The sequence below is a fragment of the Anabrus simplex genome, chromosome 3, assembly GCF_040414725.1.
Source record: "Anabrus simplex isolate iqAnaSimp1 chromosome 3, ASM4041472v1, whole genome shotgun sequence".
Classification (NCBI taxonomy): domain Eukaryota; kingdom Metazoa; phylum Arthropoda; class Insecta; order Orthoptera; family Tettigoniidae; genus Anabrus; species Anabrus simplex.
The window spans coordinates 270,117,528-270,137,480 of NC_090267.1; the positions used below are offsets into that span (position 1 = coordinate 270,117,528).

At 38.7% G+C, this 19,953-nt stretch overlaps 1 protein-coding gene across 1 annotated transcript in view; it reads right to left on the reverse strand.

Moving 5' to 3' along the window:
• Positions 1-875: 875 nt before the first annotated feature.
• Positions 876-19,953, reverse strand: part of Dbp45A (putative ATP-dependent RNA helicase Dbp45A) — a 192,499-nt gene continuing 173,421 nt past the window's right edge. Inside the window, exon 10 of the mRNA XM_068226661.1 lies at positions 876-1,286. Within this exon, the coding sequence (XP_068082762.1) occupies positions 1,054-1,286 (233 nt within the window). The 3' untranslated portion in view covers positions 876-1,053. The remainder of the gene's footprint in view (positions 1,287-19,953) is intronic.

Genomic DNA, 19,953 nt, shown 5'->3' on the forward strand with positions numbered 1-19,953 from the left:
CGGGATCCTGTGTTTCAACACGGCTACGGCCGTTGGCTAGATAAAGTGTATAAAACAAATTTGTGCACTTACAATGAACTGAAGGATACCATTCGCCAAGAGATCAAGGTGATTCCTCAAAGTGAACTAAGAAGAGTAATGGGTAGTTTCATAAGAATATGCCAGAAATGTGCGGGAAATGAAGGCAAGCAATTCCAGCATCTCCTTTAGAGATATGGGTGTGTAATTTTAAAGTGCATTAGAATTTATCAGGCAGTCACTCTAGCTTGCTCTCGTATTGCCCAGGTGGCAGGAAGCAATAGCTTACTGGCTGAGGCCTCAGCAATGGTTCTGCGTTAATTGGATGACCTCTAACTCTAGATTCCATCTGCGGAGATTTACAGAACTACTGTTTTTGGATCAGGTAGCAGCAGCACTTTCACCGAGTCTGCTCCGCCATCATGGACCTCCACTCCATAGTCTATCCAGGCATCAACTTGTCAGCTCCAAACAATAGTTAGAAGGTTTGGTCTAACACAATCAATCATATTCATAACTTTAGTGGGAATAGTTTTAACACATTTTAGGTATGTATTTATTTATACAAAATTCAACTTTTTCCTTAGAAGAATTTTTAGAATGCCACATCAGGTCAAATATTATGCTTCAACAGAAACCTGGGAAATGAAAAATACTGTGGAAAGTAAACGTAATAACAAAGAACAGTGTAAAACTTCATCGCGCTTGGAGGAAGAGGAGTTCAATATGAAAACATGTCAAATAATTAGTCTTTCTGTAATCTACTCTTTGATGTTTGTGTCTTTTCAATCAAGTCAATTTTCCTTATTCATAGGTACTGGATTGAATGAGACCTGATATGAAGAAAGTAATTTAAATTCTCTCAAGAAACCTCACAATATTTTATAAACTAGAAACTTAATACACATCCCAGGACACATTTAAAAATATCTTCAAAATATTTCTCATTTGAAGGGTTATCCCCTCACTGGAGTAATAATGTCCACCTAGTTCTTCTCAGTTCACTTTAAATTGTATTTAACTAAAAGCAAACTGCTAACTTGCAATAGAGATTTCTGAATACATCCTTTTCTTCTTATGCATTTTTTTCATTTTCTTTTTCTTTTTTAATAATTGTTCTTCTTCTTCATCTGGATCCTTCCCCTCTAGTATCAACTTCTTCCTCTTATTGATTTTCTTCCTTTCATAGAAATCTGTTTCATCAAGCTTTATTTCTGCTTCCCTCTTTGTGACAGAAACTTGAGTGAAGATCTTTGCAACTTCTTTTCCTGAAATATAAATTTATTTAGATCAAATAGCTGTAAAAATAATTTAACACGTACATCAAAAGGGCAATTACAACAGTACAGAAGTTATAATCTTAACATAAATTTTCAAGTAGCTGTAAAAGAACACAGATTTATTCACCAAGTTGTACTGTTCCATTTATTACAAGTTACTGTCAATGGTAAAAGATTAAGCCCGCCTGATGGCCTTATCGTTAAGGCGTCAAGTCTCTATGGTCAGACATCTTGGTTTAGCCAGTTTGAGTCCCATTGATGATTGAAACCTTTTCACCATCAGAACGCTGACCGGCAGGGGTAGGAGAAGTGGTGGTATACAATTTCTAATCACTAGATTGCGTGCCAAAAGCCTTTTTCATCCCTCATATTACCTCGTGATGAGCTTTACGTTGGGAAGGACATTCGATTGTAAAAACTCATTATGAAGATTCATATCACTTCACACCCAACCCGCAGAGGAACGGGACAAGGATTGAACACAAACTATCAAGGGTAAAAGACAAAAAATTCATTTAATATAATGCAGGAACTAATAATTATAGTATAAACTTATTCGCAGGCAATATGCCACCATTATAGATACTAATTATAAAATAAAGTTCCCAGTACGTATTTGACAGTTGTTTGTGCAGGCTAATCTCGAGAATCACCAAATGGATTTTGATGATGTGATTTTCATCCTTGTGCAGAGCATTTGCCAAGGAAGGTTTAGACGTATGAAACATTAATCTATGACAAAAGGAAGCCAGAAAATGATGAATTTTAGGGAAGGAGGTCAGAAAAATAATTTATCCAAGCACTTTCTTGGTTTATGCTGAGACTCCAAGTATGAGTGGAAGAATTCTTGACCACAAAAAACCCAAGAAATTGTCCACGATGAAGTAAACCTATCTTAAAAAAATTAGCCCCCAATAAGCAATTCTATATTTCAGTTTGCAGTGGTACAGTTTCTTTTGAAATAATATACTTTTTTTGTCTGCTGTCATTTCTTGATGGATGCAGTACTTTTGCATCTATCTCTTGATACAGGCCAGAACAAAGGTAGCTTTCACCAAAGTCCCAGTCTCATCCATGGCTGTGACAATATGGAAGTTGCTGGGGTATGGGTGGTGCTGAGTAATGACATTCGGAGCACAACCGGTGCATTTGAGTGTTACGAAAGGTGTTGCTCACAGGGTTAGTTGGGCTACAACAGCACCATCTGGCCCAGTGAGGAAAGCAATGGCAAAGTACCTCACCCCTCATCTTGTATAGTACGCTTCATTTTGGTGCTGCCATTGATTTTTGTGGTTTTCCTATTACCACACAACCTTTGGTGGTGCTATTTTAGGATCCAACCAGCCTCTGGGTTGATGACCTAACAGACCGACAATATACTTATCTAGTTAGGCTCTTATTTACGCACAATAAATTTATTCCAAAAATAGTTGTTTAAATCGGTCTAGAGAGCCAAGAATAACGGCCAAGAAAATTCGCCGGGCCAACCACGCGACACCTCGTAATCTACAGGCCTTCAGGCAGAACAGCGGTTGCTTGGTAGGCCATGGTCCTTCAAGGCTGTTGCGCCGCAGGGTTTGGTCTTGGTTTTTGGTTGTTTAAATCCACGAAGGCAGCAAGAAGAACATTCCAGATTTTCATTAAAATACTTCCATATATTCTGGAGGAAGAAATACGCAGTACAAAGAGGCAATAATAAATTACATAATATTCAAGAACATCAAACCACACAACCCTAAATAATCTCTTGTATGGAATAAGTAATGCTGTCAAAACAAACCCTCTCACAAATGTAACTCATTAACACCAAAGTATTCCTACATATCCCAATTTCATCAGCAAATATAGAAGAATATGTCAATTTTCAAATCAACAGCATTTGTTTTATCAATTTCCCTCAAATTTTAAGATAGTGAGAATTTGCAACTGATATTTCTTAAATAAAAACAAATCAGAGTTGACAGAGCTCTCGTGCATTTGCAATTCAATAGGAATGAGTTAAATATTGTAGTCGCAAGCATTATTATTAGATAATTCTGTCTCTAATCTTTTAAAAGAAAAAAGGGGGTCACATTTCCCTTACTGAAGTTGATCTAAAACTGGTAACTCATTTCTATATCTATATACATTGCTCAACAAAAGTTTGGAATAACATGGATACAACTATATTGACTTCTTAGTTAACCATTCAGTGGTTTTACAATAAATATTTAACAAAATCAAACATTTTGAACAATATACACCAAACAAGCAAAACAAAAGGTATCTTCCAAAATTAAGTCCAGACAATAACACTTTGAAATTCTCTTTATCACATGGTGCTAAGCAGTCTCTAGTAATGGATATGGTCACCCTGCATATGGATGAGTTCTTCTATCCTGTGCTGCGTGCTTTGAATGAGGTCAAGTTTGTCTTGGAGCAACTGGCCCCACTCCCCTATTGCAGCTTCAGCAAATTCCTGAAGAGTGTCTGGTGGGTTCGAACAGTCTAAAATGGCCACTTTCAGCATGTCCCATGCATGCTCGATTTCATTCATGTCTGGGGACTGGGCAGGCCTTTCCATTCACGTGATATTGTGTCTTTGGAGATACTGCGACACTGTCTTCTGATGGCGAGGTCTTGTAATGTGATCTGCTAGGAGGAAGCGATTGCCGAATGCAGTTCATAAGGGCCATACAAATGGTTATACCATCTCTTGAATGTATTGGGGGTCATTCAATATACCCTGGATGGGAATGAGAGGGGTCCGCCGTCCCAGCATTATTCCTGCCCAGAACATAACAGCTCTGCCAGCATTTGGATGGACTTCCTGTACATGCCTATATTAATGACTTTGTCCAGAGGTTCTCCCTAGTCTTGTACGTTGGGTGTCAGATCTCAAACCAATCCTGGTCTCATTGGTAAACATGACATTACCCCCATTCTGCAATGGTCTAATTTTGATGAGCAAGTGGCCTGTTCCTTCGATAAGCTCAGTTACGTTAGTTCAGTGCAAAGCTTCTCATTGGCCTTCTGGCCTGAAGACCAATCTCATGCAGTCTTCTGTGCACTGTGTGGTCTACGATACAAACCCCTGTTGCTCTGGACAGGTCATTCTGAACAGTCCTGGCAGTTTAGGTTGGATGTCAGGGAGCCAACTCTTGGAGACAATGATCCTGGGCTGGTGTTGAAAGATGAGTATGGCCAGAATGAGGCCTATCGTTCACATTTCCCGTCTCTCATTATCTTTTCAACACCTTACAAGGGAACTATCGATAAGTTCATATTGAAACTGACAACGAAATTTCACAATGAGGATGATGGGACCATAAGAAAGTAACGTATAAAACTTTAGGTGCCATTTTGAGCTGTAAGATCCAGAAATCGACATGGAAATGTCTAATAAGAAAGCACTCATTACCATATAGCTGGACGTGGACAGCCATGGTGACCAACCAATGCGAGAGAGTTACCGTCAGCTTTCTGTGTTAGGCAGTTCATGTTCCTTTGAGGGAGCAGTCATGCATTTGGCTATTGTTCTAGTGTATGCATGACGTTATTTCCATGGAAAAAGGTTTCTCTTCTTCTCGTGAAGTAACTTCGGACAAAAGAGAAATGGGTTGACATGTGATCGAACTACAGTAATTGATCCCATGGGCATTGTCATGGAGTCGTGTCTGGAGAGAAATAGGGGTAACGAAAGTGATGAGAGAAGCAGTGACGCCAGATCTGAAAGACGGCAGCACACCATTGCCAGGAGTGAGAGGTGTTACGGATCTGAGTTTGAGCCCTGAGTCTGATTCCCATCAGTTCTGTGAAGTGACACCGTAGTCACCTGATAAATCCACCAGTTCAAGCTATGCTTCCAGTCCACAGCAGAAGGTGAAACACACTGTAGATCTTGCTTACTAGAGGAAAGCTTTAAATTTATGTGTGAGTGAGTGAGAGAGAGAGAGAGAGAGAGAGAGAGAGAGTGTGTGTGTGTGTGTGGGGGGGGGTTAGAAGCGGTTTCATTAACCACTGTTCATAAAATTTGTCATATGGTGACGTTACTATGACAACTGTACATGTGGAAGAACCAATTCAAATCTACATCAGTAAATACCGTTGAACACAGGAAATTGATATATAAAAATATTTTCTCACTATGCAGAAGCAAGAAGGTTGAGCGGAATATTTGCGATGAAGACTTGGGTTTGGAACTTTCAAGAGAAATTTCAGTGAAACAAAGTAATTTCAGCACATCTACTGGTTGGTTGAGTCGCTTCAAGAAAAAGTACAGAATCAAAAGCAGAAAAATCACAAAATTTTTATACCTTGTGCATCTGCACGAAGGAGAGGAAAAAGAAATTTGTGGAAGCAGTTACAGAGCAATTATTAGACTACACCACGTGCCTTCTTCAATATACAATCCAGATCAGAGTGGTTTCCTGCACGAAATGAGAGCGAAAAGGACTCTGATTCTATCATTTGTTGTTGAGAAACATTCAGAACAGTTGCTCAATCAGTTAGTGCACTCGCCCATTCGTACACAATTATGCCAATAGTTAGTAGGGCCGGTACTCATTTCCTGAAATTAATCATTGTACTACAGGAAGGGACTAGAACTTTTGATCCATGAGTTCCCAAAGAAATGCTTCAAGCCAAAAGTATAATTGTAACAGCCACAAAATCAGGGAAAATGGGAAAAAAGGAATTAAAGTATTGGTTTAAAAAAGCCATCTTCCCATTCATGGAAGACAAGTGTTTGCTAATGTTAGATCCCTGGACTACTTACAGTGATAAAAGCTGTCTTGAAGACATTTCTCCATGCAACAGTATAGAAATTCTCCAGATTCCTCTCGGCATTTCATGGGAAAAGACAGCCCTTGGCAAAGTTTTCTTCTGGCATGTGCCGGCTACTGAAGACTTTCTGTGTAATGTTTATCAGAAAAAGAGCATACTGAAAGTGCAATCCTTAATTCATTTTCAATTTTCTTTCCAGCGGTTGAAGGGCATGATAAAATAATGGTGGTTAGCAACCTATTACACAATGGAGAGACTTCCCGATTTCACTGTAAAGAACAATATGGCCTTAACGTGCATGTGGTGCCAAAAATATTTGTGTTTTTATCATATGATTAATGCACCTCATTTATGTGTCACATTCATTCCCTAAAGATAAAGTGACCTTGATGCATGTAACCTGCCAGTTCGTTCTGCCTCTCTCCAGCACAACTGCAACTCCACTCCGCTGTGTGCTGTGCCAGCCAGCCAGCGAGCAAGATGCAAGGGTTGTCCAATAGCTGCATTGTCACAGGGATTTTGAATGAAGATTTCAATACCTTCCAGTTCCCATTGGCAGCTACATTTTTGTACATTGCTATTTTATGGTCTCCTCATCCTCTTAGTGAAACTGCATTGTTGGTTTCAATATGAACTTATCAATAGTTTCCTTATTAGGCTTTGTGTGACATTTAATTGATTGGCAACATCTTGCTGTGTATGGCCTGCTGAAAGAAAAGCCACTATCTGAATCCTGTTAAAGGTTTGTATTCATATACATGGCACGTCACCGCAAGGCTGAACATAAACTATCATAATCTATTAGTTTCATGTCCATATTGATCTTAGATATTCACAGATATAAGGATAGGAAGCTTCCACCTAATCAATACTTTATTTCAACTTATCAAAATACAGGACCAGTTTCGACCTCTTTTGAGGTCATCCTCAGCTGGTCATACATACAAATGTCAACGTAACATATAATCAAAACATCACTAGATTCGATGAGGAATGTCTCCTAATATGGATGAAAGCATTAAGGTGTCGATTAATAGTACGGCCTTAAAACAATTGTCGAGTTAAATGTCCTGGATTTGAAAATTCTATTATTCTACAAATAGATAACATATATTTGATTAAAATACACTGTTTTCAGATTTAAAATGTTCACTGTGTACTTGCATCCACACTAAAACTATAACACTAAGTTGATAAAACTTTTATGATTGCACAGACAAGTTCATGTGACGTTCACATATTTATACTTATACTACTAGACTGCACTAACATAATCAACTGTATTGTCTACTTTTACATGACTGTAAGTATAAAAACTTTGCTGGATCCAGTAATAAAAAATATAAGGTATAATTATGGGTATTTACACTTGTGTATAAAATATTCATGAAAGTTCATTGTCTATATTTGTAGTGTAAAACTTCGTCGATCTACATGTGAGTAAACCTTAATCTATCAGGTACAATTAAGCTTAGAATTATTTCATGGCATATAAATATAATCCATACTGAAACTTATATCCGTGGTAAAAACATTATGAAGATGCTCAGTAAAAATATAGATAACATGTTACAATATCTTAATGAAAACAAATAGCATAAAATCAGGAAAGCACGTCGCATGATCAACAACCCACACTATATTTTTACTGTATTTTTATAAGTTAAAATAAAGTATTGATTAGGTGGAAGCTTCCTATCATTATATCTGTGAATAAACTGACTATAGCATTTGGTGATATGGGACAACGCACCATCTGCTACAGCACTCAAGATGTGTTCACATGACTAGTATACAGCCACAAAGCATGCCGGTGGTAAAGAGTGTCAAATTTCAAAGTTATGATAGTCTAATGCATAGGTGAGCAATAAGAGAGTCCACTCCTTGAGGCAAATGCATGAGCATGGGCAGAGCCGAGCAGCTGGGAGCAGCTGGGAGCAGCTGGGAGCAGCTGAAGTCTATCTAATAATTTGTGCTGTAACGACTAGATGGCGATATGCGGAGTCAAGACACAAAGGCGCAAGCATACCCACAGCATTGTACCGGGCTGAGTATATTATGTTTATGCAATAAAATAGTATAGTATGGTACAGTGCGTTTTGTAGTTAAAATACAGGGTGCGCACAAACGATTGGAGCGGTTTCAAAAAATTCATGTTTGTTTATTATTTGTTGTAACATTACAAAAATTATATAGACAGACAGAAAAACTCACAAAGTTTTTTTATAAGCCTACAAGTGCTCGATATGTGCTACACGAGTGACTCTACACACATCAACTCTATAGTCAAGTTTGTCCCACACCCGATGTAGCATGTCGCTGTCAGTTTGATCAAAGGCGTTGATGATGCGGGCCCGCAGTTCTGTTAGATCAGCCGGTAATGGTGGCGTAAAAACTGCATCTTTCACATAACCCCATACGAAAAAGTTGCAAGGGGTGAGGTTAGGAGAGCATGGAGGCCATGACACAAGGGCATTATCTTCATTCCTGATACGACCGATCCATCTTTTTGGAAGTCTGCTGTTCAAAAAGTCTGAACATCAACATGGAAATGAGGTGGAGCACCAACCTATTGGTAGATGAAGTTCATGCTATCGGTCTCCAACTGTGGCATGAGCCAATTCTCGATAATATCCAGGTAGATGCGCCCTGTAATGGACTTTTCAGCGAAGAAGAAGAGACCGAAACTTTTCATCTTCCATCCGCTCCTGAAAACTTGTACAAAACTCAAAACGGTTCACTTTGTCAGCCAGCGTCAATGCTTGGAGCAGATGCAAATGGTAAGGGCGCATCTGCAATCTTTTCCTTACAACTTTCCAAACGGTCGAACAAGACATGTTCATTTGCCTGCTCGCTCGACTAGTTGACTTTTGCGGGCTACATTCAAATCTGCATTGCACACGCTCAACCGTTTCTTCAGGCACACTAGGCCAGCTTGTTGATTTTCCCTTCCACAGACATCCCATGGTTTTGAAGTGCTCATACCACCAGCGAATGGAGTTGGCATGGGTGGATCTTTCCGATACTTTGTTCTAACGTTTCATCGCACGGTTGTCACAGATTGGTTGGAATGGAATTCAAGAACAGCATATGCTTTTTCACTGTTAGTCGCCATCTTTGCAACAGCTGGAGCAGAGGGCGCATCATGTCTGCCGGATGTTGCAACTGTTGTGCTCTCGCGAGCGTTGGGAAAAGCACAATGTATGAAGGGCTATTCAAACAAAACAAAACGAAACTTTGAGGGATACTTGCTTTACAACATCAAACTCCATCACCATATCTCTAATAATATGGCTAGAAATAATTGACAAAACCGCTCAAATCATTTGTGCGCACCCTGTACTTATTACTCAATTTGTAGACAGTATCACTGCTTTCAAGCAAATGTTGGAGGTTTGGCAGCATCAGATGTTGAAAAGTGAATTAACCCATTTTCCCAAATTGCCAATGCGGAAATCTAGATTAATTCAATATCAATTGCAGACATTTTCAGGTACTCTTGCGAGTCTTGTGAAAGAATTTTCCAACTGATTTAGAGATCTGGTGATTTATCAATTGATCTGAAAGTGTTTGCTGCGCCCTTTTCAACTGCTATGGTAATTGATGATGTTTCATCTGATCTATAGTGTGAGTTGCTCATAATTTGATGTGATAGTGAAGCGAAGGCTAAATATGAATCACGAACAAGTCTATCACATTTTTCACAAACAGATTTCCCAAATATGCACAAAATGGCTGCCGAACATCTATCAATGTTTGGCTCAACATATCTGTGTGAGAAATTGTTCTCTCTAATGCAGATAAATAAATCCCCATCAAGAGCCACTCTAACTGACGCACATCTCACTGCCGTGCTTTGAATTGCAAGATCGATCACACCAAATATAATTCATCTTCAACAAAAAGATACACACCCCTCCTCCTCATCTTCTGAATGAAATTTCAGATCTATAAGAACACATAGGCCTATGTTTTGTTTAGGATGAATCATATTTATTCATGTAGCTTATTTATTTCTGTACTTAATTTAGAGCTAGTTTTTCGTTCATTGTTTATGCTGTGTTCTAAACAAGTTTTTATGTTGTCTTATTGTATTTTATAGGACTATAGGTACTAGTCAAAGGAGTATTTAGTTATCAGATGCTGAAGTAATTAATTTTGTTTCCTACGCGTAACCTAATGAAAGGAATATAATTAAACGTATTTACTTAGCACCATAATCAAATGCAGTGAATAGAATGAGATATTAGACATAACAAAAATGTCAAAAGTTTAAAATAATCTGTTTTGATGTACGGCTTGTTCCCAGTAGTAACGGCAAGCAGTACAAGCAGCTACAAGGTTAACTTCCATCAGAGTGCATGCTCTTTTTCCTGCCTGAGCTGGAGCTCTGCTCATTAAGCTGAATTGTGCCCACCTCTGGTCTAATGAATAACGCACCCAAGTCAATGCGGCATGGAATATCTCAGAATACTCATATTGGTGGTATTCCAAACTTTTGTTGAGGTGTGTATATAAATGGAAGTCGGTTTGAAGCGATCTATAAAGGTATCTAAATTAAAGTATAAGATTTCCACCTATTCGATACTACACATTATAATCTTATAGATTATTTAATCAGCATTATATTTAAAAGTCCACATGTTTTGGCTCAACTGAGCCATTATCAGCACTGGAAGGACATAAAATGGATATTACTACTGAATAACATATCTTATAACTAGGGCCCAGATTTTTAGGTTTTAACCTATTTTTTTCCTCGCTATTTAATTCACAAATTTCAATACATTTGTTCGTTTCACACTTCCTGGAGCAGAATATGTGAATTTCATTGCACCTATAAAAACCTAAATGAGGGGTTGACACCTAAAATAACCGAATTGCTTTTTTTACCTTCTTCAAATAAAGAATGTTAGTTTCCAATTACAAGCAGTAGGACAGAGATAGTTCATGTTACTACCATTAAATGCAGTACATCCCATGCTTCTCACTACACGTGACATCTGGTGGGTCCTTGATGCATCTGATAGAAGGTCAGGAGGAACGTAAACAGTTTCGTCTCCAGTCGTCCATAGAGAGTACAGCCGGCAGAGTGTGTGGTGACAGGTTCCTGCAGTATTTTCTAACTGTAATTGTTGTATAGTGAAACAATGCCTAAATTGCACTTGAGAAAATGGATTGAAAATGGATTGCTACAGATGGACACTACACTACAGATGGTCGAGTAGTCTTCTGTCAGGCGTGCTCCAAGGAAGTAAGTTTCCCGTAACTGATCTAAAACCTGCATTGCAATACCCGAGCTCGCTTACTGAAGAGTATTTAGGATTTGGATTCTTCATTTCAGATTAAATGTGAGCAGAAATCCCATCTTGAGCAGCATAAATCTGCAGCTGCTCACATGGCTAGCGTAGCGAGGAGAAATAAGTCCAGCAGCAACAGCAAGCAAACTTTTATTTCTTCCACAGTTGGCAACTTTTAACTTTCGCCTATGTCAGGCGTTGGTGTCTGCGAACATCCCATGGAATGTGCTAAGTAACCTGACCATGAAAAACATTCTTAGGAGTCATCAGCGGCTGCAGTATACCTAATGAATCCACTTTAAAGAAAAATTATGTGCATCCTGTTTACCAGAAGACATCAGATGAAATAAGAGAAGAAATAGGCGATCACTATATTTGGTGTTCTGTCGATGAAACATCTGACAGTTGCGGTCGCTTCATTGTGAATGTGGTAGTAGGTAAGGTGGATCAAAATGAACCAGGTAACCCTCATCTAATTCTTTGTAAATAAGTAGAACAAACTAACAACAGCACAATAGCCTGCGCTTGAGGGATGCTTTACGCATAATGTGGCCAGCAGAGAATCAAGATAGTAAGTTGCTTTTGTTAGTGACACAGTGCTGTCTACATGTTGAAGGCAGGGCAGGTTCTACAGTCCTTCTACCCGAGCATGCTACACGTTACGTGCTTGGCCCACGGCCTGCACCGCCTTGCGGAGGAGATTAGAAGCAACTTCAGTGACTTGAACAGCATGGTTTCTTCAGTCAAGAAAGTTTTCTTAAAAGCCCCAACAGTTGTTCAAAGAGAAACTACCAACAACACCTTTTCCACCTGAGCCGTTACTTATCCGCTGGGGAAGTTGGCTGTCTGCTGGTATTTACTATGCTGAGCACCTTGAAGGAATTAAAAATGTCGTCGATGACTTGGATGGAACAGACGCTTCCTGCATTGCCAAGGCCAAGAAATCGCTCGAGTGCCCGACCCTCGTCGCTTCCCTAGCATATATAGATACATTCTTGTTTTATACCAGAAGCTATTCTCCAGTTGGAAGGTGCAACCTTGCCACTCAAAGATTCCCTGGATATCATTGGCATTGTTTCCAGAAGAGAAATACCTGGGCCATTTTGAGTGGCATGTTCTTTGAAGCTGCAGAAGATTCAACGCAATCCTGGTTTTGAAGATATGAAAGTCATCAATTCAGTATTACAGGGAGAAAAGTATTCAGGAAAATTACCCCTACAACCTAAAGCATTAGCATCTATGTACTACGCTCCAATGACGTCATGTTCTGTTGAAAGAACTTTTTCATCATATAAGAATGTGTTACGTGACAACAGGAAATCATTTACGCCAGATAATTTGGGTATGTACGTTGTTATTTACTGCAGTGCCAAAAGATAACTTACAAAGGAGACAGTAAAGTGTATTCTCTGTATATTTTTATGAATATGACAATGTAAACATTTGTGAAATAAGTACTGGTACATAAATAAATTTTACAGAACTACGAAAACAGAAAGGTATTGCTGCCTGGAGGCAAAACCTAAAATAATCTATTTTAAGAATACAAAAAACCTAAAGTGAAGGTTTATGCCACCTAAAAATCCAGGCCCTACTTATAACAATATGTTGTGATATACTTAAAATATGTCTTGTTAGGTCTTTAGTGAGATAACTTAATATGTAATACATATGTTCTGGACAGTACAATTAAAATATGATGAAGTGACATTAAAATCTTGGACAAATTGTTGGCTCCATCTGCCAAAATCTTTTGTTTTAAAAATAGGTTCTTGGGGTAGATGTTGTCTTGTATGTTCCGTAGTCAACACAGGATTGACTGAGCTCGACAGCTGCAGTCGCTTAAGTGTGGCCAGTATCCAGTATTCGGGAGATAGTGGGTAACCCCACTGTCGGCAGCCCTGAAGATGGTTTTCGGTGGTTTCCCATTTTCACACCAGGCAAATGCTGGGACTGTACCTTAATTAAGGCCACAACCGCTTCCTTCCCACTCCTAGCTCTTTCCTGATCAATCGTCGCCATAAGACCTATCTGTGTCGGTGCGACGTAAAGCAACTTGTTAAAAAAAATATAGGACTGAAATGATGTCTAACAACAAGTAGTAGAAGTCCAGGACAGGATCCTTGAAATATTTATGTAACAAGCCTAAGAATTGAAAATCTAGTTAGTACTTTGAAAATGCTTTATTGTATGTTGCGGAATGTGTGGGGTGTATTGAATACCTACTTGCCTCGCAGGCCAGTGGAGTGTCGTGAGAGAGAATGTACTGTATGTGTACTACTGCACAGCACTGACTGAAGCTTCGGGGCAGAACATGCAAGACTAACAGTGTGTGTTGCGAGAGAAATGGAGGCAGGTAGATAGGATGAGTCAGAGGATGTGGGAAAGGCATAACTGCCAACCCTTTTTTTGACCAATATAACCTCCAGTATGGTCAATACTCTTCCCCTAGGATAAATTCTTATGTGCTTGTGTTTTTTACGCAACCTCATTTTCAAGCGTATTTATTTTATGCTTTATTTGGCATGTATCATCCGTCGCCTTCGTGTATTGTATTTCCCATTCATTTGGGACGGCAATCGTCCTACAAGCCAGAGAAGCTAATGCACACTAGTGACCGCTAGAGACTCCGTTAATTGGTACAGAAGAGTGAATTTGTTATTGTGCGGGTCGCGTACTCCTTTCTGTGCTTAGTTTTGTTGGAGTTGTAGGCCACCGTTTTTTTTCCTTGTGGTTCTGTGCTTTTCCCTCTGACGAAATCATATGATAATAATGTACGAGACATATTGATCTGTTTTGTATGTGGCAGATCCATGTATTTCAGTGCATTTTTCTTCATTCATACTTCTTAATTTTAGTGACTTGAATACATTTCAGAGAGTTGTGTCGGTGACAGGTTCTGATATATTCTCTTCACATTCTGACTATAAAACGTAACAAACGTTATCTCCAAGTGTTCAGATATACCTATATAACTGAATTTCCATTCATTTTACGGTCTAATAAGGGAAAATATTATGCATTTTGTTCCATGTGTTGGTGTGATATAAATATCTCGCAGGGAGGAAAGACTGATATTGTAGCTCACAGTGTCACACAAAAACACAAAGATAGTGCTAGCTGTCTCGAAAGGAACAAAAAATTAAGTAATTTTTTTGTAGGCAGGAAGGAAGATGATGCAGTCACTCAAGCAGAATGTCTGTTCACGGCATTCATTGTTGAACTTATCCTTCCAGTGTCTTGTTCTGGTCACTCGGGACCATCGTTCAGAAAGATATTCCCAGATTTAGAAGATTCTGAAGAAGATGGCGACTACGGCCAGTCATGTGTAAACTTGCTACGCATTTACCTGCCTAATTATCAAGATAAGCAGCAGCTGGGATTCCTTGTGTGTGCTCAACTGTCATTACTAAGTACATGTTTTGATTTAAAACGGTCAAAATGACTCTCAATGACGTCGAGAAGAGGTTGTCTGAGTACGAGAACCGTATGGCTGAATTTCAAGCTCGCTTGGAGGAAACCATGACGGCTTCCGACCGCAGTGCTGCCAACTCCTAGGAGTTGTTCACCAGCCTAAGCTCTGACTTTAAGAACTTCTGAGATTCCATGGGTGCTGAGACAGCTGACATGAAGCAGGCCATTGCAGAGATCCATCAGAGGATGGATAAACAAGAGGAGATGGCTGATGAAGCAGCCCAGTATAATAGGCGAAATTGTCTACTGATACATGGGGTTAAGGAATTACCTGAGGACGACACCTATGGGGCTGTCATAGACGTCATTAAGAACAGACTTAAGTTAGATATTGGCATGGACAGTATCGATAGATGTCATAGATTGGGTGGCCAGCGCAGGACGACTGCCAACGTAGTGGCCACTGGGTACAGGCCAATAATTGTGAAGTTTCTGCGTTACCATCAGCGGGACCAAGTCTGGTGGGCGAAGCGACTACTGAAGGGCACGAGAATCATGGTCACGGAATCCCTCACGGCAACAAGAAAAGGGATTTTGAATAAGGCACACGACGCATTTGGACTGCGGAATGTGTATACACAGGATGGACGTGTGACTGAAATTACACCAGACGGCAAGAAAACCACTCTGATCACTCCAAGGGACCTAAAAGTTCTCATCAGGCAGCATAGCGGAGCACAGAATCAGTGACAATGAGTGAATGTGTTATAATAGGGCTAGTTTTAAAATATGTAACAGGACTCTTGTTTACCACGAGTTTCAAATTTGCCTCAAACAGTGTTAGTTATGTGTATATATTTTTTAAATGTGAGTGTGAATGTGCATGTGCAACGGTCAACAGTCTCTTTCGGCGGGAGGCAGCGGTGAGTACCAATTGTTTCTGTCAATCTAAGTTAAACATAATCTCTTGTACTGTTAGCTCAATGCCCGCCACCTGAGTCTGGCTCCGGTCCGCAACCCCCTGTTGCAACAGGTCTCTTGCTGAGACAGGCTCTCTCCTCCATGCCACAGGGTTTGCAATGTTGCCATGTGAACGCGCTCTCTCTCCCTGCTCACATAAATGAAATACGTACAATTGTTAACGACAATGACATACATGTTTTTTGTATTGGAGAAACTTGGCTAAGGCCCACCATCCCTTCCGCCATGGTAAATATTAATAATTACGAACTTGTCCGCTGGGATAGAACGGATGGTAGGAAAGGTGGCGGTGTAGCCCTTTATTTCAGAAATGACTTGAGAGGTAGAGTAATATGCACATCACAAAATGCCACTCAGCCGGGACCAGAATTCATGTTCGTGGAAATCACCGTTAAAGGGACGAAAGTTCTTTTCGCCGTAGTTTATAAACCTCCAGATATAGTGAATATGATGGAGTTGGAAGCTTGTTTATTCAACCTAGTACCAACTTACGAACATATCGTACTATTAGGAGACTTAAATATAAATTTACTGAAAGAATCAGCTCAGAAGGACAAACTACTTGATATACTATTTTCCTGTAACATTGCGATTCTCCCATTAAATCCTACCAACCATATATATAGCAATAATCACACTTCACACTCACTAATCGATCTAATCATAACAAACAATCCCCAGAAAGTTTTAAATCACGGCCAACTTCCTGTTCCATTGATCTCAACACACGACCTAGTTTATTTATCTTATTCTCTTCGCATACCCAAATACAAACTTAACCACTTGTAGGAATATAAGAGATATTAATTTAGATCACCTGAAGTATGACGCCTACAACCTACCCTGGAATGATATTCTACTACTAGACGATATTGACGCAAAAATAGACATACTAAATTCCCTCATTATTAGTCTATACGACAAACATGCTCCCAAACGACAAGTGAAAGGGACTTTAAGGTTAAGTCAATATTCCACCTTTATAATACCAAAAGTTTATTGTCTTATTATTTAAACAACATTATTTAAAATATGATAGGACATGTTTCGTCTAACTTGTAGACATCATCAGTCATAAAATATTCAAGAAAAAGCACAAAAAAGACAAGGACAGAATAACACATTGAAATAAATCGGGTTGCCGAATATGTCAATTAAAATAGTGAGGCTGTTCTAGATTGTTCCGAGCACAAACATTCAAAAGTTGTTGATGAAAAAACTTAAAATTATACACATGAGATGATACAGTAAAACTTGGTATTAAAATTCTTCTTGAGGGTGCTGTTGACATGCAGCATTCAGGTCCGTCGGTAAAAGCTGATAATTAGGTGCACAATGTTATTTCTAGTAGAAAAAAGACGATCAACGAGCATGTGTAGGGAATCCAGTGAGATGATATAAAGACCGTCTAATTGGTGCAAAGTTGACATTTCTTATTAAAAATTAGGTGGAATATCTGATCGTATGGTGTATGTAGAAATACAGTGGAAGGCCCTAGAGTAAGGACTATTGTAATTATTGAAATTAGGCAAGTTTTTTTGTATCTTACAATATAAGAATGAAAGAAAGGGAAGAATGCGGCACATCTGATTACTTGCATTCTCGCCTCTCAAGAGTAATTAGCTTAGCATGGATGATTGTGGCTGACTGAAGACGAACTATGGAGGTTGTGTGTGATGGGAGCTGGAGTGAGGGGAAATTAGGGGAAGGTTGGAATCAATAGGAGGGAAGCAATCACGTGGAAGCTTGTTTGAATGTTTGTCGAAATAGGAACTGTTGAGCAATGCCTCAAAAATTACGTTCGTAGTTTCAGAAATCTCATTCAAATTAAGAGTGGGGTTGCGTTTTTGATCTATGTTGATATAAATGTTTTCTAAAACATTGAGTAAACTGTCCTTATTATGATGATAAAGAATTTTTAGGTCCTGTTCTATGGAAGAGAAGAAATGATTGTCATATGAGTGCTCATGGCGGAGTATCTTCTATGTTTACCGGCCTTGACATGTCCTTATATCTGATCAAAAAGCCTCTCCCGGTTTGCCCAATATAGCTCGCGGAACATTGATTGCAATTCAACTTATATACACCTGATTTACTGTATTTGTTCATAGTGTTGTTGATTTTATGATGGTTGTAAAAATGATTAATGTTATGGTTAACTGTTTTAAAGGCAATGTTGACCTTATGCTTCTTAAAAATGTTGGCGATTTCGTAAATCTTATTATTGGTATAGGTGAAAGAGGCATAGTTGTCTGTTTTTCTTTTGTTTCTCTAAGAAGGGTTGAACTGGGTTTGTTAACTATTCTGTCAATGAAATGCTTACGAAAACCGTTTTTTCTCGCTATTAAGCGAATAGAGTCGAGTTCATTTTTTACGATCTGCATCAGATAAAGGGACATGGAAGGCTCTATGGATCAAAGGTTGCTTTTTTTTGAGATTCCGGATGTATTGAATCTTGCCGAATGGTATTAACAGTTTGGGTGGGCTTCCTGAAAATAGTGTACGAGAATTTATTGGAGCTGTTGTTGATAGTGATATCTAAGAAGTTTAAAGAATTATTAACTTCAACTTCGGAAGTAAACTTGATCCATGGATCGACCGCATTTAACTGTTCGAGAATGATGTCACCGTTGGAGATGTTATGATCTATTATGGCAAATATATCATCGACACAGCGCGTCCAGAATACAATACCTTTAATTTTATTGTGAATTTTGGAATTTTCCAAATGGTCTAAATAAATTTCTGCCACTATTCCTGAAGCTGGGGAGCCCATAGGAAGACTGTCCTGCTTGTAAATTTTTCCACTAAAGGTAAAATAATTATTGGAGGTTACAAATTCTAAAATATTTAGGAATTCTTCTATTTCTTATATGCTTAATTTTCTGTGTTTTAGAAAATTGTCCTTGATGATCTTTAAAGTTTTTTTGACCAGTATATTAGAATACATGTTTTTTTATGTCAAAGGAGTACATTTTTTGTTGTGGTTGCAACTCTAGGTTTTTAGTCAAATTACAAAATTCTATGGAATTCTTAATAGAACTGGGATTTTCAAACTTGTATTTCTTCAAGAAGTTGTGGATAAATTTAGAAGTTTTGTAAGTCGGACTGTTCCTATAGTTGACTATGGGTCTTATGGGGATATCTGTTTTGTGGACTTCTGGCAATGCTTTGGCTGTGGGAATACTAGGATTCATATTAATAAGTTTCTGAGATTCATATTCAGTTAAAATAAAGGACGTTTGTTTTAATAATTGTTTTAAGCTCTTTTGAATGTTGCTAGTAGGATCTTTTTTCATCAGTTTAAATGAATTATCAGAAAAGAAAGTTTCAGTTTTTTTTTCACATAAGTTTCTTTGTTCATGATAACTGTGGAATATTGACTTAACCTTAAAGTATACGTACGACAATACGGACTTTACAATGAAATTTATTTTATGTAAGTGAAACCCTGCCCATGGTTAAATGACGAAATTAAGAATTTAATGGCTCGCTGTGATTCATGGTTCCGACGGTATAAACATACCCGTAATGAATCCGATTTTGAAAACTATCGGGTACTTAGGAACAGAATTAAGCAAGAAATCAGAAATTTAAGTACTTAAACTGTCTTTCAGGTAAACTGAATGCAAGGAATTCCTGGAAAGAACTACGCTCACTTGGTATTGTAAAAGGGCAACAACAGCCTCGAGAACCAACTGTTCCCCTAGACGAGCTTATTACATATTTCTCTGAAGAACGAATCGCGTTTAAACCAATCAATCGGGCAGAATTCAATACGAATCAACCAGCCATCCCTCCACTTAACCGTCCTTAATTTTCATTCCAAGAGGTCACTAACAACCAAATTAAAAAAGTACTATACTCTATTAAATCTAAAGCAGTAGGAGTAGATGACATCCCTATGCATTTCATACATAATATAATAGGCGCTATCCTCCCGATTATCACACATACATTCAATTACTACCTTATAAATGGAACTTTCCCTGCACTCTGGAAACAAGCTAATGACATCCCAGTGCCCAAGATAAACGATCCTAAACTGACCTCTATCCCCCAGTTTCTATTCTTCCAGCGCTTTCTAAGGCTTTGGAAAGACTGGTGTACGAGCAAGTATTGAAATATTTAAATAACTATTCTCTCCTTGATCCATTACAATCAGGCTTTAAGAAGGTACAGCACTGCCATGGCTC